The following is a 17,603-nucleotide window of genomic DNA, read 5'->3' on the forward strand; positions in this document are numbered from 1 at the left end:
TCAAGTGTGGGTACTGGGATGGCCATTCCTGAACATACTGGTTCCTCTGCATAAATGCCTTTGTCGATTTGAGCAATGTTTCGGGTTGTTGTCTTGCTGGGACACCTTACTCCGGCGTAACGTAAACTTCTTGAACATTATTTTCAAGAATTTGCTGATATTGAATTGAATCCATGCAACTCTCAACTTTAACAAGATTCCCAGTACCTGCACTAGCCACACAGCCCCATAGCATGATGGTCCCCCCACCAAATTATACTGTGGGATGCAAGTTTTACTTGGAAAGCTGTGTTCTTTTGCCGCCTGCATGCATAACGCCTCTTGTTGTGACCAAATAGCTCAATCGTTGTGTCATCAGTCCACAGCACTTTGTTCCAAAATGAAGCTGGCTTGTTGAAATGTGCTTACCTCAAGCAATGTGTTTGTGGCGTGTGTGCAGAAAAGGCTTCTTCCGCATCACTCTCCCATACAGCTGTTCTTTGTGCAAGGTGCGCTGAATTGTTGAGCGATGCGCAGTGACACCATCTGCAGTGAGATGATCTTGCAGGTCTTTGGAGTTGGTCTGAGGGCTGTCTTTGACCATTCTGACCATCCTTGCCTCTTCGATATTTTTTTTTAGCCTGCCATTTCTGGCCTTCACAAGAACTGTGCCTGTGGCCTTCAATTTCTTGATTACATTCCTCACAGTGGAAACTGACAACTGAAACCTCTGGGATAACCTTTTTGTTTTTTAGCCTTCCCCTAAACCACTATCTTGGTTTTCAGAGCATTTGACAGTTGTTTTGAGGCCCCCATGATGCCACTCTTCAGAGGAGAATCAAAGAGAAGCATGACTTGCAATTGGCTACCTTAAATACCTTTTATAATGATTGGATGCAACTTTTTAAGAAAGTGAAGGCTTAATGAGCTAATCAGACTAATTATGTGTTGCAATTAATCAGTATTGGGTAGTTACAGGTATTCAAATCAACTAAATTATTAGGGTGCCCAAATATTTGCACAACCAATTTTTCCACATTTGATTTAATTTTACACAACTAAATACTGCTCCACTAAATATCTTTGTCTGGAAAACACCCCATTACTCAGTGTTAACTAGAAAAAGGAATAATATACCACTGTGATCGTTTTGGGGGAAGACAGAGTCAATTATCATGCAGACGGGTGCCTAAACTTTTTCATTCGACTGTAGCTTCTCTAACACTTATCTGACATCTTTATTACATTAACAATGTACATGCTTGAAGAAAGTAGTCTATGCATTTATGTTTTGATTGAGCCATCATCTTTACAAAGGTACTACAACTGGTTCTGAGAAAATATTTGCATGATAAGTGTCTATTCAAAAGGCATTTATTTGTCAGATGGAGAGCCATCAAAATTTCGGAGATCAACAAACCCAAAACTATGAACGATCCAAAGAAAACATCTCTGAGATTTAATCCACTTGATCAATCAAGCAAAAAATGTGCTACATGCTTTAAGATATTTTTTTCCGTTCTGTCAAATGACCACTCATTGTACACTTAAAAAAGGGTATATTAATAAATATGAAAGATTTATAAATAACATTCTTTAAGGAGAACAAAAATGGTCCTTTTTTTTTTACAACAGAAACAATACAAAATCGGTATTACCACATCCAAATCTAAAATCAAAGATAGACTAAATCGAGTCTTCAACAGACAATAATTACATGCTCATTTTTCTCCTAATCATCTCAAGCGCAGCCTCTTTCTCCTTAAGAAGTGCTTTCAAACGTTTTATTTTCTCACAACGCTTTATCTCCTCAGGTTCCATAACCTCCATGGAGAATAGTTCTTCATTAAGCACCTTTGTGGTGCTCCTTCTGTCCTCACAGGCACTGTGAGATGGTTCCACTCCAGGTTGTGATGGTTCTTCTCTTCTCTTTAAGACCTTTTCTGGTTGCAAGTCACTCTTTCCTGATGTTGCAGCTTGTGTGCTGATGCTAATATGGCTACTGCATGTTCCAGCAATAGATGACTGTGACTCACCTGGGTTCACCTGTGGTCCGGCTGCTGACTCCTCCTGGGCTAGTCTGTCTGTGTTAGTGGAAGGGAGTCTGACAGCATCATTTGTGGTGTCTGCATCGACCACCTTTGCTTTCAGCACATCAGCTGACACAATGGCTGGCTCTCCAGCAACACTAGCAGAAGGCACAATATTTAGCACAGGGAGAATTGTAGAAGATCCAGCCTTAGCGGGGACAGGATGCATCTGGCTCAGGAGACTATCAAACAGTCCACCATTGAGTGAAACGTGAGGCTGGTCAGTGCCTTGAGACGGGCTGGTGTTCTCAGATGTAGCTCTTGAAGACTCCACCTTCCTTCGTTTGGCATCTTTTGCCAAGTGAATCTGCAAATGTTGAGGATACATTTTGAATAAGTGACACATGTGCTTTTCCACTGATATTTCACTATCTATCTAAGGGTGGAAACACTGAAGTTTGATTGCTTCCTCAAGCGGCCAAAGGCCTCTGAATAAGGTGTGTCAATGAAGCTTTGCTAGTGACACACCTGATTCAAGTGACAATGTAAGTGCTGAACATCCATCTCCATTATTTAAATATATAAATAACACACATTCAAATCCACATCCATTCAATTTGTCATAATGCCAGCATATATCCAACTGGACCTATATAGATATACATTACGATTGTGTTTATCAGAACAATTACCTGTGCTTCTATTAGTTTTTTTGCCTTAACCTCCATCTGAGATCCCTGGATCAGTCTGCGAATTCCATCTAATGTGCGCTTGTTAATAGATCGGGTCTCTGCGGGTGTGTTTGGTTTTACAGGGTGTATCCTTTTAAGACTAATTCTGATTTCTTTTGTGAGTCCAAAGAGTTGCCTCATTTTGCAGTCCCATTCATGTTGGCTCTGTCGGTCCACTTTCTTTATGGAAATGTTGGTAACTGGCACGATCAAACTCTAAAACAAAATGGCACAAAACACGAATAAAACGAATGAATACAAAAGGCGACATTTCAGTTCAATAGGGCTTACTGACACAGTATTCCAAAAGATTCACAATACTACATTTTAAAACCCACAGGTGAAATAGCAGGTTTCATTTCAGCTTTAAGTATGAGAACGCACCTGCACTTCTGAAGTGTCTTGGCTGGTATTTTCTGTGTTCTGCGCAGCATCCTCAATGTCACTGGGTCCCTTTTGAATTACTTCGATTCCCTGATGGCAGTTTGTTTCCATTCCAGCAGGTGCCAATTGTCCATCAAGCCCAGAACCTGCCCTTGCTTCTGGAGCAGTTTTGTTCTGTGCTTGAACATTGACTGTGCTGTCCTCAGTCACAGTGCTCAAACAAGCCTGAAGATGTACTTCATCTTCCAAGCTCTGCCCATTTTGAGGTGCTAATTCTTGCTCGTCAAGACGATGCTCCTCAGTGGTCAAATCAACCCTTGTTTGTATCTTGGAAACAGGCTCAGCATTGATCATGTCCTGACACTTTTCTGTCTGCTTGCCACTGGCACAATTTTCATGTTCACTGCTGACCTGTTTAGTTAGTTCGCTATTATTCTGCACAAGCATAGGTTCATCCGATTGGACCCCACCTGTTTCACTAGATGCATCCTTTGCATTGCTTTTGACATTTGTTTGGGGTGGAATGTAGGACACAAAAATGACGTTGGAGTCATCCTCCTCCTCCGTCGTCACTCCCGCTCTGTCCTTCACACCAGTCCCAGAGGTCCCATACGTCTGGGGATCATCATCACAAAGATCAATTATCTCATCTGAATCATCGCCTATACAAATGGGCTGTGGGCCCTGTTTAGGGACACTTTTATGTGATCCTGAGGAGGAACTGGGAGATTCTGTTGGTTTTCTGGAACTTGAACCCTCCTTGGCTGTAGCGTGACTTTCAGACACACAGAGCCCCGAATCTCTCTTGGTCACAAAATAAACTTTACCATTGCACATGACCAGAGCATTGTCTTTACTTGGGCTGATCATCTTTTGACTCTCTTGAGGAGATGACAGGTTTGATTTGAGCGAGATCTTTTTTTCCATATGTGCCACAGCCTTCAAAATCTCTGAAGTCATGCAAGTTGGGGGTGCCGGTACAAGACATGGTGAACTTGAGTCATCTCCTTGCTGAACCACCCACTTCATGACACTGTCACTGGCTGAAAGCGTTGGACTTTGAATCGGGCCTGACGGAGAGCATGTTGAGCCTTCCTTGTTAGAAACACCTACTGTTGGACTGATGTTTTGTGCAGAGTCTTTAAGCTGGGAAGTGACAATTTTCATTGAATTGACTGGTGAAACATATACAACTGTGGAAGGCTTCTCTGTTGAAGCAGTGTCATATGGCAAGTTCAATATTCGCCTCTTTATGGACTGAGGGAGTGCAGATGCTGGTAGAGTTTGAACTTTAGCATCTGGAGGGATCTGGAGGTAATGCCCACTTGGCAGTCTCGGTGAACTGACCGTCACCGGTAACTGGGTAATATTCTGACATGCTACCGCTGATCCACTGATATTCACAGGCAAAGACACAAGACTTTGAGTGGTTTTGGGCGTGATAATCGGCAAACGCACTTTCCCTACCAACACCTTTGGTGAGTTGACCGGTTGTTGACTCTTAATTAACCTGATATTTGTGTTAGTTGGTCCTTTTAAAATAAATTTTCCATCCACTGTAGGTTCAACAACCGGTATCTTGTGGTGTGAAACAGATGGTGGCATGATGCGGACTGGCTGAGGGATAACAGTTTGAGCTCCTGGACCATCAGTTTTGCCTGAGGTCGTCTGCATAGGAATGAACTGTCCATTGACTTTTTGAACAGGAATCAGTTTCATTACATTTTTTCCATCTGGTCCTACTGCCGGCATAACCTGGTAGAACACACCAGTTCCACTGAGGAAAAACGAAAAGAAAAAAGTTAATACAATAATGTCAAATATCCCAACAAACATCAAAAGACAACAGTTAGGCTACAGCTGTCAGAGAATATCAGAAAATTAATGCTAGTAAATTAAAGTTGGTTGGCTGCTGGTTGTACTGAATATATTAGGACTCATGTACTATATGTTGAGATGGTTTAATAATTTTGTTCATTCAGAAGATGAAAATAATGTTGCTTACACCCCTCAAAGAAAATACAAAGGTAGAGTCCATTTGAAAATGGAGAAACATTAAATTCTCCATAACCTTGCATTACTGAAGCGAAGGGAAGATCTCAGATTACTTGCATCCCCCTTGCTTTCTGACTGAGTGACTATAGCTATTGGGTTCGACACACTAACTGGTATCTTTTGGCAGTACAGCTGGCAATGTTATGCTGTGAAAGCTTTTCTTCCATTTTTGCAGGGTGTTCCAGCCCGGAACACCGAACTACATAGGAAATATCTTGGATGGCTGGTGGGAAAGACACATGTGTTTACCTGTCCTTCACATGACTATCAAAATAAACTTGAGGATGGTACCAAAACTAGTTGCCTATAAAACCATACCTCAAAAAGTGTCAATTTGTTGCAAAGTGTTACTTTAGACTAGAGGGCCATCCTCGATCCTGGCACAAGACTTTTTTTTTTAAGAACTGATATTTGAACTACACTACTGAAAGACTGTGAGGTGAAATTAGCTGACGAAAAGTGTATCGGATTTTACCGAGGACTTCACCATTTAAACATATTTTTACAAATTCGCGACAGAGAACAGGGGAAAGGGCGTAGACATAACATCGAAATAGCAATAAAAAAAAATAAAACTGGAGAGTAGCACATAATAGCTTACTAAAAACTTAGCATGATGTCAGATCGCCAAGTCAGAAGTCTTCATGGCAATCATACTGCAGAATCCTAACTTGGATATAGCAAGTTCAATGTGTCACAAGACCGTTGCAAAAAAACATCCCTTCAGAAAAGCGCCAGCCGCGCGGGATGTTGTTGGTAGCTATAACGTAAGACTTTAGTAATTCCATCACTTGGGATAGTGTTCCCCCTCAGGTAGCCTATGAATGTGTTATTACAAGTCTAAATGCAAATGATGACACACCCGAAATTCCAAACCTATAACGTGAAGACAGAGGCAACGCCGAACACTGCCATGGTGAGAGCCAATTCATCAAAACTCACGTGTTAACCCCATATGGACTGGTCAGCCCATGATACCGTCTCATTGTCTCGCGAATGACTTTGTGTGGACACGACATACTTAGCGTTAGCTATTGAGTTTGCCAATTTTGTTCATCGTTTGTGAATTTTCAAATAGACAGCCTTAATCGATGCATTAATAAGAGAAAACTTACTGCCCACTACCGTTCATTTCTCATACAGTATTTTAATATTTACCGATATTTAAACATCCTAACTGGGACGTACCACCTCGACAAACTTAAATAAAATTGGCTATCAACAAAGACTGACCGACCAACGCCATCTTCACAATGTTTGAACAATCCATTAACATTAGAGGATGGATCCTTGGTATGTTATTCGAAAGATTGACTCGAAAATGAATGTGTATAAACATTACACTTTACTCACCCCTCCATTCCCAATGTAGACGTTTAGTCTTCTTTACATATGCTGAAGTCAAGACAAACAGACATAATAGGTAGAGTTGGCTTTTTTCCCCCACCTGGATGTAGATACAAATCTACTGCTATCGTTTCCGGGTTGACTAGATTTCCATTTCCGGTTTGTACTCGCCTTTCATGGCGGAAAGAGAAATGGACAGAAATATAATCTGAACTGTAACCTTATGACTCAAGTATAACCTTGCAAAAGTCCAAAGAGTCTGATGTTGTCAAAACACCATCAGTGGGATGGTTAACTGACCTTTACTGACTGTCAACTCTAATAGTTAAGTAGGCTAAGTGTGGTGTAGCCTAACATGACTGCCATATCCTTGTCATATGTTGTCTGTCTCTTGGACTAATCTTGAAAAGTGTGTCGAAATACTTAGAAATCGAATTTAGTTGCAGCATATGGCATCCAAATACCTGCCATTTTGTTTTACCTAAGCAGCAATGGCAATGAAAAACTGATGTCCATGCATCCGTTGCGTCTAGGTGTGAATGGGTCTAGTGACAAAAGCCTACAGCTAGCTAGCAATCCCTGTGAACCTTTAATGTAAGCCTATCAGTATGTTTATCTTAACATATGTATTTTATAACCAGAACAGAAGACCCCCTTTGAGAGAGCGAGCGAGTGGTAGAAGGAAGACTGAACTGGCAGGTTGTTGGCAACCAGACCTTTTTGAGACTCATGGCAAATTGGTAGATGTTTAACTAATCCTCTCCAATGACCTTGTTGTAAGCTGTAGTTACAAGATTCCAGCAACATCCATCTAAGAGAGGCTATAGTGGTCATGATATCTCTTGTTTTTTCGTAATAGTAACAACTGTAAAACTTTGGTTTGAATAGTGTATATAGGTAAAGATCTATTAACAGCATGGAACACACTGGGGATCAGCAAATCACTGTTTGTGAAATGTGGTGGAGTTGTATTCAGTTTCTTAGCTGTGGTCAGTAGAACGTTTTTGAGAATGTCTGCCTTGTTCACAGCCCTGAAATCAGCTACAGCTACTGGTCCCTTGCCTTATTTTAAGTACTAGGAAGGCGATATCCAGTCAAATACACAGGCTGATTATGCAACCATCTACAAACTTTATTTGAAAGTATTTGGCAGATACTTTTGTTCAAAGTGACTTATAAAACACTTTAAAAAATCAAATAAAAATTTGAATATTAAGTATTATGCATAATGCAGCAAATTATTATAATATTATTAAAAGTGTAAGTATCAAAGGAGAATTACTCCTCATGTCCGTTCTGTGAGTGAGGTCAAAATCTCTTGTTCTCTTGTCTCAAAATCTCTTGTGTCCGTACAGTCCTGGTTCTGTTAATGGAAAATAAACATAGTGGCTTGGGCCAAGCCATAAACAATTCCAGTCAATCAACGTGTTGCTTCAACAGCATGGAAGTTACGGGTGTAGGTTGATTGGCTATTGAGTCCAAATATCAACAACCTTTCAATATAATTAGAGATCCTAGTAAGGGGTCTAAGTACTGATCCCTGAGGTACACCACTGGAGAGGTGGTGAGATTTAGACAGTGTCTGTATAGATACAGTCTCAATAACTGTTAAAATCAAAAAATTACTGTTTCTACAGTGATTAGTTCTTCTGGGCCTTACATGAAGAATAGAAAAGTAACCTAATGACTAGAAACAGTCATTTCCTAAAGTTTCTTTGCAGCTATTGTATAGCCATGTTGTAGTTGCCGGTTATAGTGTTCTAACTCAATACTAGACTGATTTTGATTGTTTTTGTCCCTAGTTAAACATTGGACTGAAAAACCTAGAAAAATAGGTTATTTTGGGCTGTGAAAGAGGACATTTAATTTCTCCATGCACGGAAAGTGTCATATGCACAAAGTTACCAATTTTAGGCAGGTTATGTTTACATCACAGATAAAATGACAATTATGGTGGTGCTCAAATAGTTACCAGCAAGTTACGGATGTCCACATAAAACCCACAATATTGCATTAGCTAATCAGGTTTACATCACTTCAACTATGTTCTAACCATATACAGTATAGCAAGACACAGTCTTCCCATTTATTTGGTAAAAAGTCAAAATATGAGAACATAGCCTAAACCAAATATCTTAGAGCCCCGTTACACGAGAATTGTTTTTTTTTTTTTTTTTACTACAGAGCCCCCTTTAAAGTTACACAGTGTAGCTCACTTTTACACCGTTATCATGAATACAAATCCCTAATGGAGAGTGTACACGTGTATTTGTTGACAAGCCGAAGGATATGTGTCACGTCAGCGCAAACCCCTGCTCCTGCCATGCTCCAGGTGATCACGAAGCTGGACCTGGGCAGCGCATACAACCTGGTTCAGATACGTGAGGGGGACTATGGAAGACCGCCTTCATCATGCACGAGGTGTTACGGGAGTATCTGAACAAATTTGTGTTTGTTTACATAGAGACCGAACACTCCCATCATGTGTCCCTCGTTCTGCGCAAGCTTCATGAGCACCAACTCTACCGAAACACAGAGAAATGTTTCTTCCACATAGACAACATCCAGTTCCTGGGGTGTTACATCTCAGCCTCATAGCCATCTCAGGAATTAGTATGGACGAGGGGAAGGTGGCGGCAGAGAAAACCTAAGTCGTAACAGTAAAAGAGTTCGCAAACCTTTATAGGAGATTCATCCGGGGGTATAACCTTATCAAGGCACCCCTCACCCCCCTCCTCAGAGATAAGCCGATGTCCCTCCAGTGGAACCCGAGGTGTCCACAGCCTTCGCCCTGTTGAAGGAAGTCTTCGTGACCGCACGCGTCCTCACACTCCCAGTTTCCAGATTTCCTCATAGAATTGGATGCTTCTCGGAATGGGGTGGGTGCTGAACTCTCTCAAAGATCTGGAAAACCTCCACGTCTTACGACATTGGCAATCGGGAGCTCTTTGCGATAAAGCTATGGATGGCACCACTGGCTTGAGGGGAGCACCATCCGTTTACCGTCCTCGCTGTCCAAAAAATATCTGGAATACCTACGTGAGGCACGCAGATTAAACCCCCGACAAGGCAGGTGGGCCCTCTTCTTCACGCAATTTCATTTTACGATTACCTATTGTTCAGAGCCCAAGAACATTCAGGCTTATGCTCTCTTCCGGATCCATGAAGAGACAGAGGTTCCATGGCAATGTTCCGAAAGCCCATTATTCAGACAGCCCGCTGTTCCAAAATTGTGAGCAAAGCAACGTATACCACTATAGCCCACATGCACATCCCAATTCATTGATTACACAATCATAAACATATAAATGCATTTATTTCGCGATGATAAAAATAATAATTGTATGATAGCTGCTTTTTCAGTGCTTGACAAGTTCTGCGGAATGTCCTGCGACAATCTGCCAGTGATTTCCTTTGCACGAGTGGTATAAACCAGAGTACGCAAAGTTAACAAAATATTGCCTAGGAAAAGTGATATGCGTGATAGCCCGGTGGGCCCTGGACAGGTTACCCAAGCCTATGCCGAAGATCCTGCTCTGCCAGGCACCCCAGCCGGTAAGGTTTACTTCCCAGCCGTTCTCAGTGCTCAGGTGATGGAATTCACACACACCTTACAGTTACTGGTGGCCAGTCATGGCACCTGCAGTCAGAAGGTTCGTTGTTGGCTGTGCAGCATGTGCCATGTCCAAGACCCCTCATCATCTGCAAAAACAACCGCTGCCAATTGATAGTTTTCACGTGACGTCAGAATGACCAGCTGGCGGGCAAAAAAGACATTCCACAGCTGTCTAACACTGGAGTTTATACAGGAACCGACCACCTTTCATTCAAGATAATTAAATACCTCCGCTTTAACATTGATTTACTTAGGTAGTAAAATGCTAGACAGTTGTTGCTCGGTTGGCTGTTTAAATCGGCGTGGAGACAAGCCCAGATTTAGTTTTTATCGCATTTTAAACCCGCCCACGTTGCTGCCAGCTGATTGTACGTAGACATCTTCTGTGTCAACTTTTCTCGGACACACAGTAAAGAAGCCTTACTTTTGGAGTTGGCAATAAAAGCAGTCACCCTGTTCTGGTCGCCTCATGTATCAGAATAACTACCTAAAACGGGAATAGATCGAGTAACAAGCTCAAGAAACAAAGCATCAACACGGTTCAAAATGGATTACCCAGCTGCTGTTCTACCTAAGTACCTAAGCAAGCAAGTAGTCTAGGCTAGTGTATTTTATCATTTAACTGTTAATACTACAATGCCAGTAGAAAATATATGGGAAGATAAGTTGTCATTCGCCAGACCAGGTGTTCGTACTTTTTTAAACCAGGAAATTGTGTCAAATGATAAAGAACAGCTTTGGGTACCCTAACGGCTGCTAGCTAACAGCATTTTCTATTAGCTAGATGTAAATATCTCGGCACTGGAGCTCGGGCAGGGACTTCGTCGAGGTTAAAGAAATAGAAATGTCAGGGCGGTTGCAGTAAATGTATCACAAGTTCCTAAAATTGTATTTTTTTCTAAATATTTCTGTCTGGCTATAGTGCATGTTCTGTGGTTGATGGCGATTGTAGTTGAGTAGGCGGCACTGCTCGAAGTTGTCCACTGTTTGTCGCCATTTTCGCTGTTATGCTGTTCTTTTTGCCCGCCAGCTAACTGTTGAAGTCACGTGACTGAAAACTATCAATTCCCCATGGCCATGGTCACCCTCATAGTGGTTGATCGCTTCTCAAGGTTGTGTAAACTCCTCCCACAGAAGCGCATACCCATGGTGGCAACCAGAGCAACAGTTTATTTAACCATGTCTACCGCCACTTCGGTCTACAGGAGGACATGGTCTCTGACCGCTGTCCACAGTTCATCTCTAAGTTCTAGAATGCATTCTTCTCCTGCCTAGGTGTGTCTGTGAGCCTGTCCTCTGGTTACCATCCACTAGGGTGACCAGATTTGAGTTTGTGAAAAAGAGGACACTTCAGCGGTGACGGGGGGGCGCGTAGCAGAGGGCCGGCAAACCCTTGAACAGTACATTATTGACGATACAGTAATGCCTCTTGTACCTTATTGCTTTTATAATACGGTTGCCAGCAATATTATAAATAGTAAGCTCCCTTTCAGCACAAAATAGTTGTAGCATTTCAGTAGCCCAGAGAAAATAGTCCCTGTATGTGTGGTTGTTGCTATGCAACAGACAAACAGCATTGGGAACAGTATGTTTGTGAGCCTAGCACCAAAAGTTTGTTCATGATTATCTAGGAGATCGACATTAATTTGTGCGTCGTCTAAAAAAATCCCAGGTGTCCTTTCTAGGTCTCATACCATCTCATTCATTCACATTGCTCATTTAAAAAAAGTTGCCATTAAAATAACAAAAATGACAATGGGACACTTTCAATAAAATGATATTTAATTTAAACCTTAGGCCTAAACATTCTAAATCAATCATTAATGATTCGTAGGCACTGGGCATAACAACGTTATTGTAACGGTGTCAATTATCGGACGGCCTGTGTTATCGGCAAACGTTTGCTTTGTCATGTTTTAATTAAACTGAAGTTAAAGATTGTTAATCCATTATTAATCATTTTGATTGTTTAAAGGTGCATTAAGGATTAATAGCTATTCGCTAAAGGTATGCTAGCAGCTAAACGAAATCTCTTGAAATGTGCTGACTTTGACATTATGACAAACTAATTACTCAACGACTGTCCTTACACAGTCAAACATCAATCATGTGCAACACAAGACTAAGCAAGACGGCAAATAAGCTACTTACTAGATCGGCAGAAGGTAATCAAAGTCAGGTCGGCGGGCATCGGCAGGCAAAACTACAGAAGGCAGTTATATGCCTATCGACCCTGCTATGCCATTGGCACGGACGCAATTCTCCATATTAAAAGTCATTGTAGCGCCCCAATTTTTTTTAAGCTGTTATTTTAAGGTTAAACTGCTTATCCTAACCCTAATCCTGAAGCATAATTGTTGCATATTGTGCCTTTAAAGGAATAGCCAATGTTTGACACTGTCCAATTACTGACATAGCTACGCTAGGTTAATAAAACCTTAATAAACGTAACCTAAATCGCCTATGCTGTTTAAACAGTTGCGCAAAATCTACCGTTATTTTATTTTGTGCACTGATATGGAGCACTCAGGTAAATGTAGACAGGTGTAAAGTACATTATGGCTCAATACAGTACACCCCGTGACTCACTCTCAACCAATCAGAATGCTTTATTTAATCTACCCATATCATTATTAGATTTATAGCACAGTCAATTATGAAATCTAATTTGTCTGTCACTGTCATTTATGTTTGTAATCGCACACTAGTGGAGCTTACCACTGTAAGATTACTTGATGCTAAAAAAAACAGGACTAAGAAATGATCTATGGATAATCTTTAGATTGAGCTATTGTAACGCCATGAGAAGTCACCAGGGCAGGTTAGTGTGGGGCAGTGCGATATAACTGAAAAAACAGTCAAAAATAGAAGGTTCAATTGAAGGTTTAGATGTATTATTCCATAACCAGGCACCTCAGGTAATTCGTTCACAAAAAACCTAAATCCAACAACAAATGTAAAACGTCCCAGAGGAGAAAGTGGTTCTTTAAACTCAACAGTTGTCCAAAACAACTCACCATAGAATGTCCATGTGCTCTCTGTCCCTCTGCCCTTCTCCTTCCCTCCGTGTAGGACTGAAGTCCTGCTTTAATTAGGTGGCTTTGTCATGAGTTGGGACCTTTTAGCCTCTAGAGGCCGCCAAAAAGACTTCTTGCCTGGTGTGTCTGCATGTGCCTTTGTTTACTTCCTGCCTTTGCTTTCTGTTACACCTGCTTGTTAGTGGGTCACATGACCAATTCATTTAGGTATTTATACCTGTTTGTTTTTGGTGCTCATTGCTGTTTCTTTGGTTTTTAACTCTGGTAGCAGAGGTCCTTGTCTCGAGTTCCTAGCCTCTTAGTTAATTTAGTTGTTTTTGCCTGCCTTGTTTTTGATTCCAAACCTCTGAGCTTAGACTCTTTTGGACTATTATTTTTTTTCCATTGTCTTCGTTGCTTTTGGATTTTTTCTTTTTTCTTTTTTGTAAAGCTTTTTTTTACAACAAAGAAATTTAGAACATCCACTGTATTTTTATCCACCTACTAATTTTTCTAAAGAAGTACAAGGAAAAGCAGACATTAGGATGACAATTTAGAAGGCAAAAAACATTGGCTCTTTGGTGTGTAGGCTGGAACATGCAAAGGCACAAAGGCATGTGGCTTTGGGCAAAACATTCTATTGTTGCTGAGGAGGAGGACTTGCGCCATGTCTTCATCTGACATTCTGCAAGGCGAAGTAAGTACATTTCTTCTGTAACTGAACAGCGGTTCAACTGGGGCACTGGAAAGTAGAGTAGTGTTATACTTTATGAACAGCTGCTTAACCAAGGGAATCCATGGTCTTCACTGTATCATTGAGGAACCGTCAAGCCTCTTCCTCCGCTGTGCCTTTATCAGCCCTGTTAATCTTCCCAAACACAAAGAACTTCTCATCTGATCCATCAGTCTCTGAGATGGTGTTCATTTTAGCTGCAGGTAGCTACAGGAGGTCCTCTGGATAGGTGCTGCTTACTGAATCACTATTTTGCTCTTTTTTCTCCTGAGGGAGCCAACACGAGAAATCTGTCAAGGTTGTTGCCAACTCAGGCTGGGGGTATCGGGAGCTGCGACCTCCGGGTTGGCGATCTCCGGAACCATGGGAGCAGGGAGGGACCAGACATCAATGAGGACGGCAGTCCTCTGTGGAGAAGGGGTACGCTGGAACTGGAGCCCGGCGAGGTACAGGCACTGGCACAGGGGTACACCGTGGTGCTGGAACTGGAGCCCGGCGAGGTACCAGCACTGGTGTGGGAGGTTGAGGAGGTGCTGTGGAGCAACAGGCTGCAGCGGGAACAACGGAGGCAGCGGTTGTTGTCGAGTGAGCAGGCGTAGAGGCCTCAGAGCAGCCCTAATTTGCTCCAGTCCTGACTTCCTCTGAAGGTAACGGGCAATGTTCTCCCGCTGGCGAGCGGGATCCTGCTGCTGGAGGATATCTTCCCGCTCCTGCTCCAAAACTTTCTCGCCATGAGGCAGTTTCCCCAGCAGCGTCTCCCTCATCTGCTCCAACCATCGCTGTTGGACAACACCTGCTGGGTCCATGATGATCGGGTCGTTCTGTCAGGGTTTCCTCGGGGATTGAACCCGAGTTGCTGGATTCGGGAACCAGCGCTTAACCAGCGCTTAACCCAGTGGGCTAGAGAGAGGACCCAATGGCAGGATGTTGTTGAGAGTTGGTATTTATTCCACACAGAAGTTCCAAAAAACACAAAAGATACTTTAAATGGCAAAAATCCCAAAACACAGGAGATGGAGGTAAAAGGCTAAAGACTACAAACTTAGGAAACTACAAAAGGTAGCTCCCGCTCTAAAGGCGGAAAAGACTGAAAGCAAAAACATGGATGGCTACTTGAAGAAGCACTCTCCCAAAAGCGGCTTGAGAACTGCAGCGCGACACCAACCAGAGACTAGCTATAGCTAGAGGCACCTGAGTGCAAAAGAGGGCTGCGTGTCCTGTGCACAGACTTACAAAGACAAAGACGATGTGCTTGAGAGCACTGACTAACACCATGAGACAAAAACAATCTACACAGTGGCACAGAGACAAACTAACGGGAAACAGGTGAGGGCACATAACATGAAAAAGGTGAGTGAACAAAGAAAACAAAGACACATGTCAACACAGAAAACACTAAGTCCTTTTGGCCACCAGATGCCTCCAAATCGTGGCACTGGCTGCCACGATCGTGACAGTCGGATAGTAGCTAAATTTGGAAGACACACGCAAGCATGCAAGAGGGGTTCGCAAAGACGCAAGGGGCTCTTGCGTGTCTGCAAAAAAGTCTGACCATAAATTAAGCTTAAAGCACATGAACAACCAAAATTAACACAAAACACATGGTAATCACAAACCAGGTATAGAGTCCTTTGGCGGCCTCTAGAGGACAACAAATGTCCCAACTCGTGACACTTCTCATCCACCTGCCAGCTAAAATTAGCTGCCTAATAACTGGTTGTGGAGATGGGACATGACGGTGATGTCAGAAATAATGCTTCAGTTAATGAGTAAAGTGAATTGGGCTTTTGTATAGCCACCCCAGAAATTGGTATACATTCCATATTCCAGTCAAGTATAAAAGAATCAAGAGCTTTCATCAACTTCTTTATCCTCACCTCAGTCCTTCAGGTCTTGTTAGGGAATTAGTCTGACAACAGGCCTGCTGTAGTTTTTTTCTCCTACTTTAACATCTACTAACCATATGTATATATCCCTAACCATTCCAGAGATGATCTTTGTCACACATCCTACTGGCCAAAAGGTTGCGAGGAAGTTGGGGATCTACAACCAGGATGATCTGGCCAACCATATTGCTGCTGTCTCTCCTCCATCTTCCTCGTTGTTGCAAACTAGGTAAGCAATCTCTGATGAATCGTGACCAGAAGTGGTCCGCTAGGAATTGGCTATGGTGCCGCATACACTTACCAACAAAATGGGTGGATGCAAAGGTGGCTTGAGGGAGTGAGGCATCACACCGGCCCATGAGGAGCATATTAGGGGTGACTGGGTCAGGATCCTCCGGGTCAGCAGAGATATTCCCCAGAGGTTTCAAGTTCAGCATGCCTTCCACCTCTATCATTACAGTATGGAGAACGGTCTCTGTAATGGATTGGTTGCCAAGGACCACCCTAAGGGAGACCTTGATAGATTTGATTTCCTTCTCCCACACCACATAAGGTGCATGAGGGGGATTCCCTTGACTGACTCTAACATCCCAATGAGAGAATGAACAGAGAGGGCACATAAAAAAGGCAGCTTTATCTCCTATTTTGATAGGTTGGGCACTAAGAATACTGTTGGTCTCACTCTGGACTAGCTGGTGGGTTTGTCCATACCTGGTTCTTAAGGTAGCCAGGGCAAATGTGAAGGGTTTTTAACATACACACACAATTTAGCTAATCTGTTAACACTGGGAAGCTTCAGATGGTCAAGAAGAGGTCGCTCTCTTTGCCACTGTCGAAGTATTGCAACATTGGTTTGGGAATTCTATATCAGTCTCCCAATGTCTTTTTTGAGATAATTGCGGACTGAAAAATTGCAATGAAAGTTGATGGGTTTTTTAGGTGTTTGTTGCGATGAAATTGCGGGAGCAAGTAAAAGTTGCTATAAAGTTGCGAATTTTCCTCCTTGTAATTATAATTGAGTATTTTCTTGAAGAATAAGTAATTAATTAACAAACATTTATTAAAGAACAAAACCACTGAGAAATTGTCACATCTGCGCTGAACTCCACTCCAGCCACGCCCCCCTGTTTAACGGTTAATGCTCACAATTCCACTACAGCCTGTCACATTCACTCTCCCAGCTGCACTTCATTCATCTTCCCAATTGCCTGCACCTGCATCATTCACATTTTGTATCGTCTTTAGTCTTATAGTTAAATCATAAAAGTATACTTCTGAGCTTGTTAGTTTTGTTTAAACCCTATACTATTGATAGTTTCATCCTGTTTGTGTTTTCCAGGGTTAGACACTAACCCACTATCTGCACTGAAACAATAGGGGTACAGCTTAGCCTACAAACCCCTCCAAAGGCCTCCCTCTGTGTGTTCTGGAGCACCAAGCTTTTGTACAGTTAACACATTTACAGTTCAGTGAGAACACAGTACAGTTCCGTGAGAAACTCGACCACATCCTTGGGCCACAGGAAGTTGTGTGCCAGGTGCTCGTATTTGTCTGTGCCTCCCAGACAGAGCAAGGCACCACGTAAAAACAGAGTTCACATGAAGAGACTGTACTCTAAGAAGATTATACTGACAGTGACACCTTGGCCATCATAGATTTTGTGGGTCTATCACTTTCAGGTTTTTTTTTCTGAATGCCCTGTAAAGCTGCTTATGGACTATCACTGAGAGATAACTACAGAAGCACAGTATGTGTTCTTACTGAATATAATGATGACATTTTGCAAATCATACAAATTTTCTCTGTATCATTGTGTACCTTGGTT

General features: G+C 42.2%; 1 protein-coding gene across 1 annotated transcript; it reads right to left on the reverse strand.

Moving 5' to 3' along the window:
• Positions 1-1,692: 1,692 nt before the first annotated feature.
• On the reverse strand, positions 1,693-6,620 carry lrif1 (ligand dependent nuclear receptor interacting factor 1; the record flags this gene model as incomplete). The annotated part of the gene is made up of 4 exons (XM_080853784.1): positions 6,533-6,620; positions 3,125-4,901; positions 2,702-2,956; positions 1,693-2,376 (listed from the first exon to the last, which is right to left on the reverse strand). The coding sequence occupies exons 1-4, from the start codon at positions 6,538-6,540 to the stop codon at positions 1,693-1,695; spliced, it is 2,724 nt and encodes a 907-aa protein (XP_080709910.1). The 5' UTR covers positions 6,541-6,620.
• Between the last annotated feature and the right edge of the window lie 10,983 nt (positions 6,621-17,603).

The sequence above is a fragment of the Sprattus sprattus genome (genome assembly GCF_963457725.1).
Source record: "Sprattus sprattus genome assembly, chromosome: 16".
Lineage (NCBI taxonomy): Eukaryota > Metazoa > Chordata > Actinopteri > Clupeiformes > Clupeidae > Sprattus > Sprattus sprattus.